This window comes from Micropterus salmoides, unplaced genomic scaffold, assembly GCF_014851395.1.
Source record: "Micropterus salmoides isolate LMB-PRFRI ecotype aquatic unplaced genomic scaffold, ASM1485139v1 Ms_hic_scaffold_20, whole genome shotgun sequence".
NCBI lineage: Eukaryota > Metazoa > Chordata > Actinopteri > Centrarchiformes > Centrarchidae > Micropterus > Micropterus salmoides.
In genome coordinates, this window is record NW_024041151.1 from 28,759,178 (window position 1) to 28,772,640 (window position 13,463).

The 13,463-nt window shown below is 40.4% G+C and overlaps 1 protein-coding gene across 2 annotated transcripts in view; it reads left to right on the forward strand.

Moving 5' to 3' along the window:
* Window positions 1-13,463, forward strand: part of LOC119914323 (3'-5' RNA helicase YTHDC2) — a 36,056-nt gene that overhangs the window by 3,164 nt on the left and 19,429 nt on the right. For both annotated transcript variants that reach the window (XM_038733557.1, XM_038733558.1), the window contains exons 5-18: window positions 2,534-2,730; window positions 3,396-3,598; window positions 4,020-4,186; window positions 5,477-5,579; window positions 5,753-5,909; window positions 6,062-6,169; window positions 6,290-6,417; window positions 8,685-8,820; window positions 10,253-10,379; window positions 10,745-10,810; window positions 11,878-12,056; window positions 12,233-12,329; window positions 12,469-12,556; window positions 13,378-13,458. In XM_038733557.1, the coding sequence (XP_038589485.1) occupies window positions 2,534-2,730; window positions 3,396-3,598; window positions 4,020-4,186; window positions 5,477-5,579; window positions 5,753-5,909; window positions 6,062-6,169; window positions 6,290-6,417; window positions 8,685-8,820; window positions 10,253-10,379; window positions 10,745-10,810; window positions 11,878-12,056; window positions 12,233-12,329; window positions 12,469-12,556; window positions 13,378-13,458 (1,837 nt within the window). The remainder of the gene's footprint in view (window positions 1-2,533; window positions 2,731-3,395; window positions 3,599-4,019; window positions 4,187-5,476; window positions 5,580-5,752; window positions 5,910-6,061; window positions 6,170-6,289; window positions 6,418-8,684; window positions 8,821-10,252; window positions 10,380-10,744; window positions 10,811-11,877; window positions 12,057-12,232; window positions 12,330-12,468; window positions 12,557-13,377; window positions 13,459-13,463) is intronic.

The window sequence follows — 13,463 nt, forward strand, 5'->3', positions numbered from 1 at the left end:
TTTATGGACAGGACTGTTTGCATAGAGTATAGATTCATCTTGGCTGACTCATTTGTGCTTACAATTTACCCACAAACCACCCATGACAGTGAAATGTGGTATTGACTCACTTTGAATTCATCCTAGACAACCTTTGAAGCAGTGAGGCCTTCTGTGTGTGAGCTGATTGTGACACTAACAAAACAGGAGTTATAGAACATACATGGGATTGTTGATTTGATATGAAATAAACTCTATCACAGATGTGAAAGACTTAATATTTGCCACACTTGACCACTTGGGTCTTATTTCCATATTTTTGACCTGTTCATAATAATATTGCAACGTTAGCTGTATCGGTGCCTTTTGTTGTTCAATGTGTTCAGCTTTTCACAGAGGCGACATGCTTGTCAATCACTTTTCATTTCATGTACTACAGCAAATCATTAAATGTTGAACAATATGATTATTGAGAAGTTAGTACTTAGCATTAACAAATTAGAGACTGATGTAGAGCCTTTTGCTTGCACAAGGATATAATGAATAAAAACAACCCACAGAAATGAAACAGCTGTAACTGGATATAATATTCAACTACTGGTAAAAAATTTTTTTAAAAGTATACTATTATATGAAAGTGTAATGAATGTAAATGCTCCGTATTTGTATAGCGCCTTTCTAGTCTTTTCGACCACTCAAAGCGCTTTTACACTACATCTGCATTCACCAGTCACACACATTCATACACTGAGCCTAAGTGCTCAAACAGAAACTAACATTCACACTCACTCATACACTGGCGGAACAGCCGCCAGGGGCAAACCGGGGTTCAGTATCTTGCCCAAGGACACTTCGACACGCAACCAGGGGGAGCCAAGGATTTAACCGCCGACCTTCCGATTAACGGCCAACCCGCTCTACCTCCTGAGCCACAGCCGCCCCAAATGAATGTAGTATTTATTATATTATTGTTATACTAATAGTGTACTATTAACTAAACATTATACTCCTTATTTAATACACTCATGTACATTTGTGGATAGAGACTCTGCTGACTCAGCCGGTGCCAGTGTGCCAATCAGCGCTCCAGACTAACTTTTACTCGCCTCCGTCCCGGAACCGTCCTGAAAAACAATTTGAACCGTCCTGAAGTTAACGTATAGTGTCCCAAAATCAAAATGTAGTTTCTTTACTTTATTATCCTCTATAGATGTTAGTGACATAAATAATGATTGTAAATTGATGATATATATATTTATTTTGATTGATTCAAACATAAAGATTTATAAACAAAACTGAAAAGTTATCTGTTGGGGCACCTTTTTACCTCCATGATAAATTATTTAATTTCAATTCAGTTATAAACTCCTGGACTTTGTTTCAGCAGCTTTTCTGCTCATGTACAAAGCTTTCTGCTCATTCAGAATCTCACATATCTGTGTTCTCTGACATGTCCAGAAGAAAATCGTTACATTATTATTTAATGAGAATTCATAATACTTTTTAAAGGTCTACCTGACCCACAGCATCTACACTCTGCTGTGCTCGCCTTCAGACTGTACAGAATGAGACCACTGCACTGCACTTCATCGGAGGAAGAAACTGAAACCAACACTGCCAATCAGGCAGACATCTCAGCGCAAATCCTCATGTTAACATCTGCAGCTCTGATAAGTGCAGCTCACGGTCCCAACCAGAGCCAGATTGTGCTTCAGGTTTTAGATAGAAAGATCTCTGGGTCTGCTGGCAGAGCCTCAGCGTGATGCCGAGTTGCATCAGCTGGGTGGAGATGATTCTCGTCGACGTTATCAGAATATTGATTTGTGGCGCTTAACGCTAGCCTACACAGCGCGACTGAGAGGTCAACAAGCCGTGTGTGACTGAGAGGACAGATGGACCTGTACCGCGGGAACAGGTGAGCAGCCAGCCTCCTGTGAGTCCGGCGAGACTGTAGTAACAGCGTGAGAAGACTGTCTCCGTTGTCGTCAGCTCTCGGTCGGTTCAGTTTGTCATTTGCTAAGCGGAATAAATAAACACATAGACCTACACAATCCCTTTCGTCCTAAAGGCGTCCTGCAGAATATTTCTCTTTGTCCCAAACACATTTTCAGTCGTCCCCAGGACGACAGGACGCCGTTAGTCTCGAGCCCTGGTGCCAATATTTGCTGCTTCTAGCTGCCTCCTCTGTAGAGCAACACACTCCCCTTGTTCTGTTTTACATATGTTTTACATCTGTTTTACTTGTTATTAATATTGTTTATTTAACTTTGTTCAAGTTGAGAAATACACATTTTAAAATGTCACTATTTTCTGCATTTACCTTGATAATCAAGCAAGTTGACTCAGAGTACCATTTATTCCATTATAATCGAATCGCAGTCACAATATTCGCAATATCATTTTTCTCCAAATCGTGCAGCCGTAGACCAAATGTAAAAGTAGACCAGATTTTTGGACCATCTACAGCAATGGCCTTTTGCACTCAATAAACACAAGCCCAGTTATTACAAATATGTTAATGTAATGTAATGAAATTCCTCTCCTCCTTTTTCAGGAAAGGACCAAATCGCTTCCTCACAATCAAGAAGAGGGACGGTTCAGACAAACCTCGTCCTACCATGCCCCTCACGCTGTCCCACAATTCCTTATATTTAATCCGCAGCCTGCTTCAGAGGTTCCCCGTCAGCAATAAGGAACGCATAGACCTGCAGCCCAACAGCAAAAGTGGCATGTCTATGGCTGCAGAGCCTGGTGAGTGTCTGTGTATGTGTTTAAACTAGTACTGTGCACTGTTACACTGATGTGGGTGGGCCAGGTGATTAAGCCACTCTATGAGAGGAAACATGGTAAAACTCATGTAATAGTGCTTACATGAGGGCGTCTTCAAGTGGTTGTTTGATCATGTTTCCAGATACCCAAGTCACTTACAGCTACAGTTATAGTTGAACAGAGTCAGCGCACATTTTCTGTCTGTTCCCCTCCGTGTCTGTCGCCACGCAACACTTTCAAAAGATAGATCTAAATGATATTGCACACTCTTCCAGCTCTGAATTCTCATTTGTGTTCATCATCCCGACTGTGTGATATTTTACACACACTAGGAGAGTGTGACCTAATTAGACAGCATTAAGCTGTCTTAACAGTAATTATTGGATTTTAACAGAAGAAAGTTGCATGGTATACAGATGGCCTGGACTGTTCAATTGAAAGAAAATAAATAAATAAAAACCTCTTCATTATCTACATAGTGTTCAGTAGTGGTGAAATGTACACATTCCAGTGTATACAGTAATGTCAGGACACCATCCAACCCAAGCCTTCATACCATGCAACTATGCCTTTACATTTCAAGATGGAATAAGCATCGGAGTCAACCTGTGTGAGTGTCTCATAATGTTCTTCAACTCTTCCCTCAGACAACAGTTGTGACAGGAACAGGGCAAGCGGGCGCTTAAACAACGGCATACCCATGGTGCCTCGTAGGAGGAGTCCATCAGAGCTGGACAGTTTTCGACGCTCTCTGCCTGTGCATGAACGCCAGGAGGAGATCATCCAGCTCATCAGAGAAAACAAGGTGGTGCTGGTGGTGGGAGAGACCGGCTCCGGAAAAACTACACAGGTGGGTCTGTCTAACAAAAAGACTGTCCAACACTTTGGTCCTGACTGAAATATCTTAAGGTCCTCTGACTTTCCCTCTAGCACCACCATCAGGTTGACATTTGAATTTCTTTGTGAAATATCAACCTTTAGATTACCATGAAATTTGGTTCACATATTCATGTTCCCCTCAGGATGAAGATCTTAAGTGATCCTCTGACTTTTCATATAGCACTTTTAATCATTAAATTTCCAGTTTTCTGTGATACGACCATTTTCTTTACAGATGTAGTGACACTACATATTTGCAAGGTCTTTGTGCAGGGATTGGGTTTACAAAATGTAACATTTTTGGAGGGAAGTATACTGTAGCACATGTGTTAAATATGTAGACTTACTGTAAGATCTGCAAAGGTAATCCAGTGTCACTGTGTGTTGTCCAGATCCCCCAGTTCCTGCTGGATGAGTGCAGCAGGAATGGAGAGCCCTGCAGGATCTTCTGCACTCAGCCCAGACGCCTGGCTGCCATCGCTGTGGCTGAGAGAGTGGCAGCTGAGAGAGGAGAGAGTGTGGGCCAGACTGTTGGTTATCACATCAGACTAGAGAGCAGGTAGATCACAACATCAGAGCCTTTTATCTTTTGATAGAATCTACATTTCCTGTTTAATAATATACATATACAGCAACTAGTTCAATTCAAGGGGACACTGCTTTCTGAGACAAACCCAAGCAGTTCTTACTCACCCATATCAAGAGTATTTGGCAGTATGCACTTTAACATTAAACCAATTGTATTACTCAATAAAAATAATTGTTATACAGATGCAAAAATAAATATATATTTCATATGCCTTGGGTGAGCAAGTTATGTTTAAATTAAATTTAAATTTAGACACTGCAATAACAATGACAATTTAAACATACATTCAGTAAATCTGAATTATGAAATTTGGATTTAAAGAAGCCAGTTGGGAATTTGTTGTGCCACAGCAGCAGCATTTCCACCTGAAGAGTTTAAGATTATTATTTTTTATTATTTAATATTCCTTTTCTCAGATGCTTGTCAAATTCATTAACAGCTGTCAGAAATTCAGGTTTACTTTTATGTTGAAAATTTTGCATCTGAAAGATTTCCTTGAATATGTTTACAAATAAAAGTCATTTCCTAGACTCCACAACTCAATGCTACTCAATTATCAGAGATGTTGTCAGAGTTTAAGCAGCTAATGGCACAGTGTCTGACACACATTATCATTTTTCGCACACAGACTGGCAGGGGAACAGGCTTTAATTTAAACATTGGCATGTTACTTGCATGCAGCATGGCAGATACTTGAAGATGTTAACCTTCCTGTGAACTGCATCGCCTTCTCTCCACCTGCAGCTGATGCTAAGCCTCATGAAGCAACTTATTGAAAGCTGGGGAGAAGGAGACTCAGTGAGGGGGGCCTGTTTCAAGGGTTGTTCCCCATCTATTAAAAAGAAATATGAGACAAACAGGACAGGATGGGTTAACCAGGTTCAAGTAGGCTTAGCCCCTTTCACAAATGCAGTATACATTTATTTGATGGCAATTTAACCATGTTGGTCTCATATCTGAATAAGCACCCTGGTTACTTTTACATAAAAGTCCAGACAGCAGTCTTACCAGGTTAGGCCTGTAACATTTCCATATCACTTTCAACACAACACAAGTCTGAATTGAATGCCACTAGAGTGATGTATAGGGTGAGATGCAAATCTGAAACTGTATGTATTTTAATGTATTTGTCATTCTGACCCATTCATTTTGCAAAATTAGTTTTTCTGACAAACCTTTCTATCTAACATTCATGAGCTTGTGCAAAACACTTGTTTAATATGGCAGCGACTCATGTAACTGTTGACTTTGAAACTTCAGGGTCTCCCCCAAGACACTGCTGACCTTCTGCACCAGTGGAGTCTTCCTCAGAACGTTGATGGCTGGAGATGCCAGCTTAACAACTGTCACACATGTCATTGTGGTGAGCATCAAGACTACAAATATTCAGCACACACAGTCCTGGAAAGATAAAACTTAAATCCCTTGAGGTCGGGGGGGGGGGGGTTTCACCTCAAACCTTTATCAGCTCCCAGTTTGACTTTTCTTTTGAACTCACTGAGAAAACATGTTAAGTGACTTGCTGTGCTTTAACAGGACGAGGTACATGAGCGTGATGGTCTGACTGACTTCCTGCTCACTAAGATGCGGGATGTGCTTCAGAAGATCCCCACACTGAAACTGATTCTTGCCAGTGCAGCGCTGGATATAGACCTGTTCCTTCAGTACTTTGGCTCTTGCCCTGTTATCCACCGTAAGTCCTACTAGCTCTGTGTTCATTAAATGAATGCTCATTCCACACGCAATTCTGTTTTTACAGCAACAGGTGTGCTGCTTATGGGGGAGACTTGTTAACCATGTAGGCATATTTATCTTTTTCTTATATATTTTTTTAAATGTTTGTAGTCAAAGGAAGACAGTTTGAAGTGAAGGAGCTCTTTCTGGAGGATATTCTGAGGCTGACGGGCTTTAACAATAAGGACATGAGGAAATACAAAGAAGAAACACAGAGAAGTATGAAGCTTTTATTAATTGGTCCACTGAGTCAGACTGAATGGAAAAACAAGGCATCACAGCCTTCTATCAGGCTTTGTCTTAATGTTCTCTGTGTGTATCACATGCTCTGGTTCTCAGAGGAGAAGAAGCAGAAACGTTTGACGGAGTGGTGTAAGGCAGTGGAGAACAATTCTGTTGAGGAGGAACAGAGAACCCCTGTGTCTGCCCCACGTTTCCTCCAGGACAGCAGCTCCCTGGACAGAGGGGTAAGCAGCTTCAACAAGCTGGTAAACCAGCAGATGCGTGCACACACACAAACAATATGCAAGCCACTCTCTGCACTGCTCTGGTGGGTCTGGTCAAGTCAAGTCCTGATCTAGTTGTTAATGTAGTTACGAGATGGCGGTTATGTAGCCTTTGCCATCTGATGTAGCGCCACTGCTGCTGTTTTCCCTGAAGCCTACATAATATTGTATTTCATATAAATTTAATTATTTCTTCTTTCATTAGTGGAGCCAGCATACTAAAACACTGCAGGAAGTACTGGCTGTGTTTGTTATCACTCCGCATTTACTATGTAAGGCACTCACTGCAGGGCTTAAATTTCTCTGACACTGCAAGAGGCCATTTTAGAAAATAGATCATTTTATGTCTATGGAAAATATTCTTGAAGATTTCTTTTAAAGGAGCTGATGTGAAATTCACTGACAATAAAAGCCGACACTATAGCACCAACATCTCGGACCAAAACATATGGGCGCTCCGGCCAAACAGACTGCATTGAGGAAAAATAATAATTTTACCTTGCACATCTTCTGTAAACACACTTTATTCAAACTTGACAGAAACAAAATAAAAACTCAACAAAACCGCCAATGGCTGCAACGTAATCTTCGACATGAAAGAAGTTTGGACTGCAGTGTGGCAACTTTCCTCTGAACGCTAGCTCTGAATCCCCCCCCTTCAGAGACACCTTTTCTCTGTGTGCAACTGTCTCTTTGATTCAGGATGATTCCAACAAAAGTGTCTGGGAGCTGCACTTGAAGATGTTAACATGTGCGACGATGAGATTTTTGCCTGAACAGAAGCATTTTCAGTTTGTTTAGGTTTTCCACCTCTGATGAGGAGTAGCGCACTTTTCTCATCCAGGACTGTCCCCAACCCAGTCTGAAAGGATACTACCATATCAGTAGAGCAATAACGTGGGCTAATGCACAGCATTGTCAAATTAAAACTTCATTCTTGTAATATTACAACTTTATTCTGGACACAAAAGAGGAGGGAAGACTATATCAAGCCCAGAATAAACCAGAATACAGGAAATGTTGTGTTTTAAGTGTTTAATGCTCAAAGTTTTATGGGCACGGACCACCACCCCGTTTAATGTGTCCCCTCCAACGATGAAACGAAACCTACACGCTTGAAGAAAATATAGGCTTATCTCAATAAATACAGCTGAGTTGACAACCGTGTGAAGTATCTCCTGATCAGATGAAATCATCTCATCTGGCTGGCTCTACGGTTTCAGCCCTGCTGCTGATGAAAACTTGATGAGGTTTTTTTCCCCTTGTAGTTTGTTGTAAAGTCAGAAGATGAAGACTGAAGAAGAGATGAGCGTAAATGATTTCCTTGGCTCTGGTGAACTCTGTTAAATAAGCAGATTGTATTTTACAGTCTCTCATGTCATTAAGGGTGACAGAAGCCTTCCATTCCTCTGTAAATTGTTAGTTTGAATCAGTTTGAATAATGTGACTGCGTCAAATACCTGAGAAAGCAGCCAGAGCATATTCATCAGATATTTGACTTTGAGAAAGTCAACAGACCTCATATACAGGACGTGGCAGACCGCACTACTCTCTTCCATCATTATTATTCATATTTTAACATATTCATTTGTAATAGATGTATCGTTACATCTACACTCAGTGGCCACTTAATTAGGCGCGCCTTTTTTATGGGTAGGATCCCTGTTTGTCCCCAGAACAGCCTGTAGTATTTGTGGCATTGATTGAACAAGGTGCTGGAAACATTACGAGATCCCTATGATTTCTGCGTGCTGGAAAACATGGAAGGAATTGCGGGGATCTGATAATAAAAAATGGAATAGTTTATAAACTGCGAAATATTGTGGAATTTACCAAAATTTGGATGCAATTTATAAAAATGGGTGTTTTCCCAAGCATTATAAGCATTTATTTCATAACACATAAGCCAAATGAACAGAGAAAACTATACATCTGTATTTTGTGTCATTTATGTGATTTTTTTTATGAAATGTCCCGTAAATTATTGCACATACATTTAAAAATGTGTCTATGCATATCTGCATGATACATCGAAGTCATTGACATTGATTAAATTTATTATAATTTCTTATTGACCAACCTACAGTTCTGATGGAGTATACTGCTGCCTTCAAGCAGCTAGGGATGATTGTACTTACATTATAGTGCCAGCCTCTGGTGCTTAGACATTCTGTTAAACATACACCAGCAGTGACCAGGCTGAGTCACTGTTTGATTTTGTGTCACAGAATGAGGATGGCACAGAACAGCTGGAGCCGTGGCTGGTGAAGGAGATGGACTCCTGCATTTCCAACATTTTCCTCTATGAAGACCAGGATGCTTTCATTCAGATCTTCAACCTCATCCTCTATGAAGGCGTTAACGGTATGACTCTCTTATTCTTAATCCTTTTCTGGAGTCATTACATGATTTTGTTTCTTGAGAGGTTGTACACAAATCTTAAAATGTGGCATTTAAACACTATTAGAATGGTAAAAATCCCATGTGCTGCAGAATATCTATGATTTCATTCATCAATATGACGATGTACTGTAGATAGACAGTTGTGGCTGAAAATATTGGTACACTTGCATTTCTTTTAAATGTGTATTTATTTGGTTCACAGAGGGGGAAAAAGTTTAAACTTTAAAAACTTTAAAAATTCTGAATCCTAGCTTTTTCCACGCAGAAATCCAAAAAGGACGTGTACAATATTATTGCCACCTTTTTAGAACTTGAAATAATTTGCAACTACGACGTTGCAATAATCAGATTTCAAGCAGGTGATTCACATTGAATTCACCTGTTGTGAGTCAGAGGTGCCTACAATCTAATATTCACGCATCAAACCAGTTTATATGAAGCAAAGGACCTATTGTGCTGTTTTGTGTCACTGTGTGTACTACATGGAGAAGGGGGGGGGGGAAGAAAAATAAGCGAGTTGTCTGAGGAGGTCAGACAGCAGAAGATTGTACTCAGACATGGACAATTTCAAGGCTACAAGTTAGTCTCTGGAGAACTTGATGTCCCTGTGTCCACCGTGTACAAAGAAGTTTAAGGCCAGTGGTACTATAGCCAATTGCAAGAGAAAAGTTGATCAAAGATTTCAGCAAATGATGTTTAAATGGTAGAGAAAGGAAATCTGCTAAACACATTCAAGATGACCTTCCGACACAAGCTACACAGTATGCAGCCCTATATTGTAGAATGACAAAATAATAGTAATGATAAATGTAGAAAGTACAACCGTTTCAACTCGCAGCATCCATCGCCAACTCCGTCAAAGGGGTTTTACAGTAGGACACCCTGGAGGATCCCACTGCTGAGAAAGAGACGTAACAAGGCCCAGCTGGACGTAAAATTACATATATTGTCATAATTTACATCACAAGGATTTTATCCATATTTCCCATACTTTTAACTGCTAGTTGCACATAACTCGCCACAAAACAACAACTTGTTGTTTTTACACTTTTGGCTTTTGTACAAACTAAACTAACTAGAGACAGTGTGTTATATGTGTTGAATAGTAAACTTCAGAGGTGTTAGTATGTATATTTTTGAACTTACGACAGAGCCAGACTAGCTGTTTCCCCCAGCTTCCAGTCTTTATGGTAAGCTAGTCTCCTGGTTCTAGCTTCATATTACCCGTACAGACATGAGAGTGATATTGATCTTCTTATCTTACTCTCTGCAAACAGGTGTATTCCCCAAAATGTCAAACTGTTCCTTAATATTTTATTTTAGGGGTGGCCCTTTGCTTTTCTGAACATAAAAAGTGGTTGTGGAAAATGAATTGCTGTATTCTTTTACCTAGTGGACTACAGGCACAGTGAGACAGGGGCCACGCCTCTGATGGTGGCAGCAGGTCGAGGTTTCCTCACACAGATGGAGCAGCTGCTCAACATGGGGGCTGACATCAACGTGAAGGCATGCAATGGATGGTAGGACATCGATCATGTTGTAATACCAAGCTGATGACGCTCCATTACAGTACAGTGAATTAAAAAGTTAACTGTAATTCACTACCATTTATGTTCCTTTCTTTGTCCCTGGATATGTAGAAGGCCTGTAATATTACAGAATTTTGTACGTCTTCCTATATGACCAATAATGTAGCTGCACGAAATGCAAACTTTAATCTCAAGCTCTAGGGCACATTTAAATTCAATTCAACGTTTTAAGTATTGCAACAAATAATAACAGAAGTTATCTCAGGGCAATTTTCAGTTAGAGCAGGTCTAGACCGTACTTAGTTATATTAGATGCTTTGAACGCATTGAACAACTGTGTTTTCATCTCATTTCAGGACAGCCTTAGACTTTGCCAAAGACTTCCAGCAGACAGATGCTATGGATCTCCTCAAATCCTCCATGTAAGTGTAACGTGTTCAAAACATTAATGTGAACTGAAACACACATCTCTTAAACCCATATTGTGCTCATTCTGAGTTTCTGTTAGTGTTTTAACATTTTTGAGTCTGAATGGTAGCTCTTGCTCTACACAATAGAGTCATAAGCGGAGCGGCTGTGGCTCAGGAGGTAGAGCGGGTTTAATTGGAAGGTCGGCGGTTCAATCCCTGGCTCCTCCAGACTGCGTGTCAAAGTGTCCTTGGGCAAGATACTGAACCCCGAATTGCCCCTGGCGGCTGTTCCGCCAGTGTATGAATGTGTGTAAATGTTAGTTTCTGTTTGAGCACTTAGGCTCAGTGAATGAATGTGAGTGAAAGCCGATGTAGTGTAAAAGCACTTTGAGTGGTCGAAAAGACTAGAAAGGCGCTATACAAATACGGAGCATTTACATTTACATTCATAAATACGAGTAGCACCCTGATGATTTTATGCACAACTTTGTTTAAACAGAAAACTGATTCTGATCCTCCCTTTCTCTCCTGATGGCAATTACACTGCCAGTCAGCCTGACCTGAATCAAGGAGTGGACCTCAGAGGAAAAACCCCCCTCTAGGTTTAAACATACATACACACGATTAATCAAAGTACTGTATCTCTTAATAAAAAATTACCACTAAATTTACTTAAATGAAAATAAAAATACCAAACGCTGATTGTGAGGGACTGTATGAAAATGGTTGTTCGGGAGGGATCAAAGAGCGAGTTATCTGTTCGTGTTTTTTGCTAAAAAGAGGCAGCATTATTAACCATTTATTCACTCTCATTGACTCTCGTGTCAACAAAGAGTGCGTGGAAGGTTTAGTGAAGAGAGGCGTGATTCTCTTATGTTTACCATAAATTTGGAATTGGATTTGAATTTTCCTTTTTCTGTCATTTTAAAACTACCTCCCCACCAACAATATGTTCTGTACAGACTCTAAAGAAACATGAGTGAAGGTTTGTCCACATTGAAATACTGTAGAAGGTTTACAAACTGATAAATTTCTTGGACTTCTGATCAGCTTACACCTACATTCCTGTGACTGTGCAGCCCTTTGGGAGACGTGAGCAGTCTAGGTGAGTCCACTCTGGTGCAGTGTGGCGGTGTAGAGCTGAGCGCTGAAGAGCAGGAGCTGCTCAAACTGTACCACCACAGCTTTGATGATGAGTATGTGGACCTGGACCTCATCATGGATCTGCTGCACAACATCTGCTCCACCAGCAGTGATGGTGAGCCTCAGCACTTGGATTTTAAAAACACAACTGCTTATTGAACAGTGTATTTCATGGCTACAGAAACAGAAGATTGTCTAGAAACCATGGCTATGAATCACAGGCAGATTTCAGTGAATATTCATGATATTTCAGGATTATTACAGTGTGAACCTTAATCTGTTGGTCTCCAGGTGCTGTCCTGATTTTTCTTCCTGGATACGATGAGATAGTGGCACTCAGGGACCGCATCTTGTACGACGATAAGAGATTCTCCACCCACTCTGAGAGGTGAAGTGTATCTTAGATCTTTGAGTTCAGTTCATGATGAATGGGGCAAAAACAAAAGTGTGGCATTTATAATTATGTTTTTACTATGATGAGCACTCAAGCAAAGGTTATATTCATTTAAAGTCATTGTGTCTCTCAGGTACCAGGTGTTCACTCTACATTCAGACATGCAGACTCTGGATCAGAAGAAAGCCATGAAGACCTCTCCACCTGGTGTCAGGAAGATAGTGAGTCTCTGATGTCACTGACTTTTTAATGTGTCATCTCAATCCACTGCACTCATAATGACTTTCAGCAAAGCTTTACTTAGGTATATTTAGAAAAGTTTTATTTCTCAAAATATGTTTTTGCTATTTAAGGGAAACACACACTAGCAATGTAATCTTTTATTGATTTCCCCATAGGGGAACTTCGAGTGTTACAGCAAGCACAGGACAGAAATTAGTAACGATAAATAGAGAAACTATTAAAAAAAGGTATATATAAAATAGGCATAGAATAAAATAGAAACTATACAAGAGCAGTTCAGCTCAAAATTACAGGCAATGGCAGTACACGCAACTATTACACAGTGTCGTACTTGAACTAATGCACTGCAATAACGTCTCCAAGCTAAGTGACAGTAGGCTTTCTGTAAAGCCCTTGATCTCTTTATTAATCCACGCTTTATTGTTTTTAGAAGCAACAGACCTTTTTGGGGGGGTACAATGGTGTTCCTCCCAGAAACAGATGTAGTCAGTTGACACCCCCATAGTCCTCCTGGAACAGTTTCCAGTCTGTGACAAGGATACAGGACCAGTCTTTGTGCTGGCCACCTGTTGCTTCACCAGTGACTTGTAGGTGGCTTCAAGATGTATCAGGTGGTGGTCTGATTGACGAGATTCCTAACTGGTTAACTGTCCTTTTTCCCAGCAGAGTCCTCTAAGCTGCACACAGCTAGCTACTGTACACTACTTTTCCAGCCCTATGAAATGTTTTTTTACAGGAACTTTGAAGGAAATTCACTGACCATCAAACTAGATTTTAACTGGTCATTTTTCCCTTTCAGATTCTTTCTACTAACATTGCTGAGACGAGCATCACCATCAACGATGTGGTCTTCGTCATTGATTCAGGAAAGGTCAAAGAGGTACA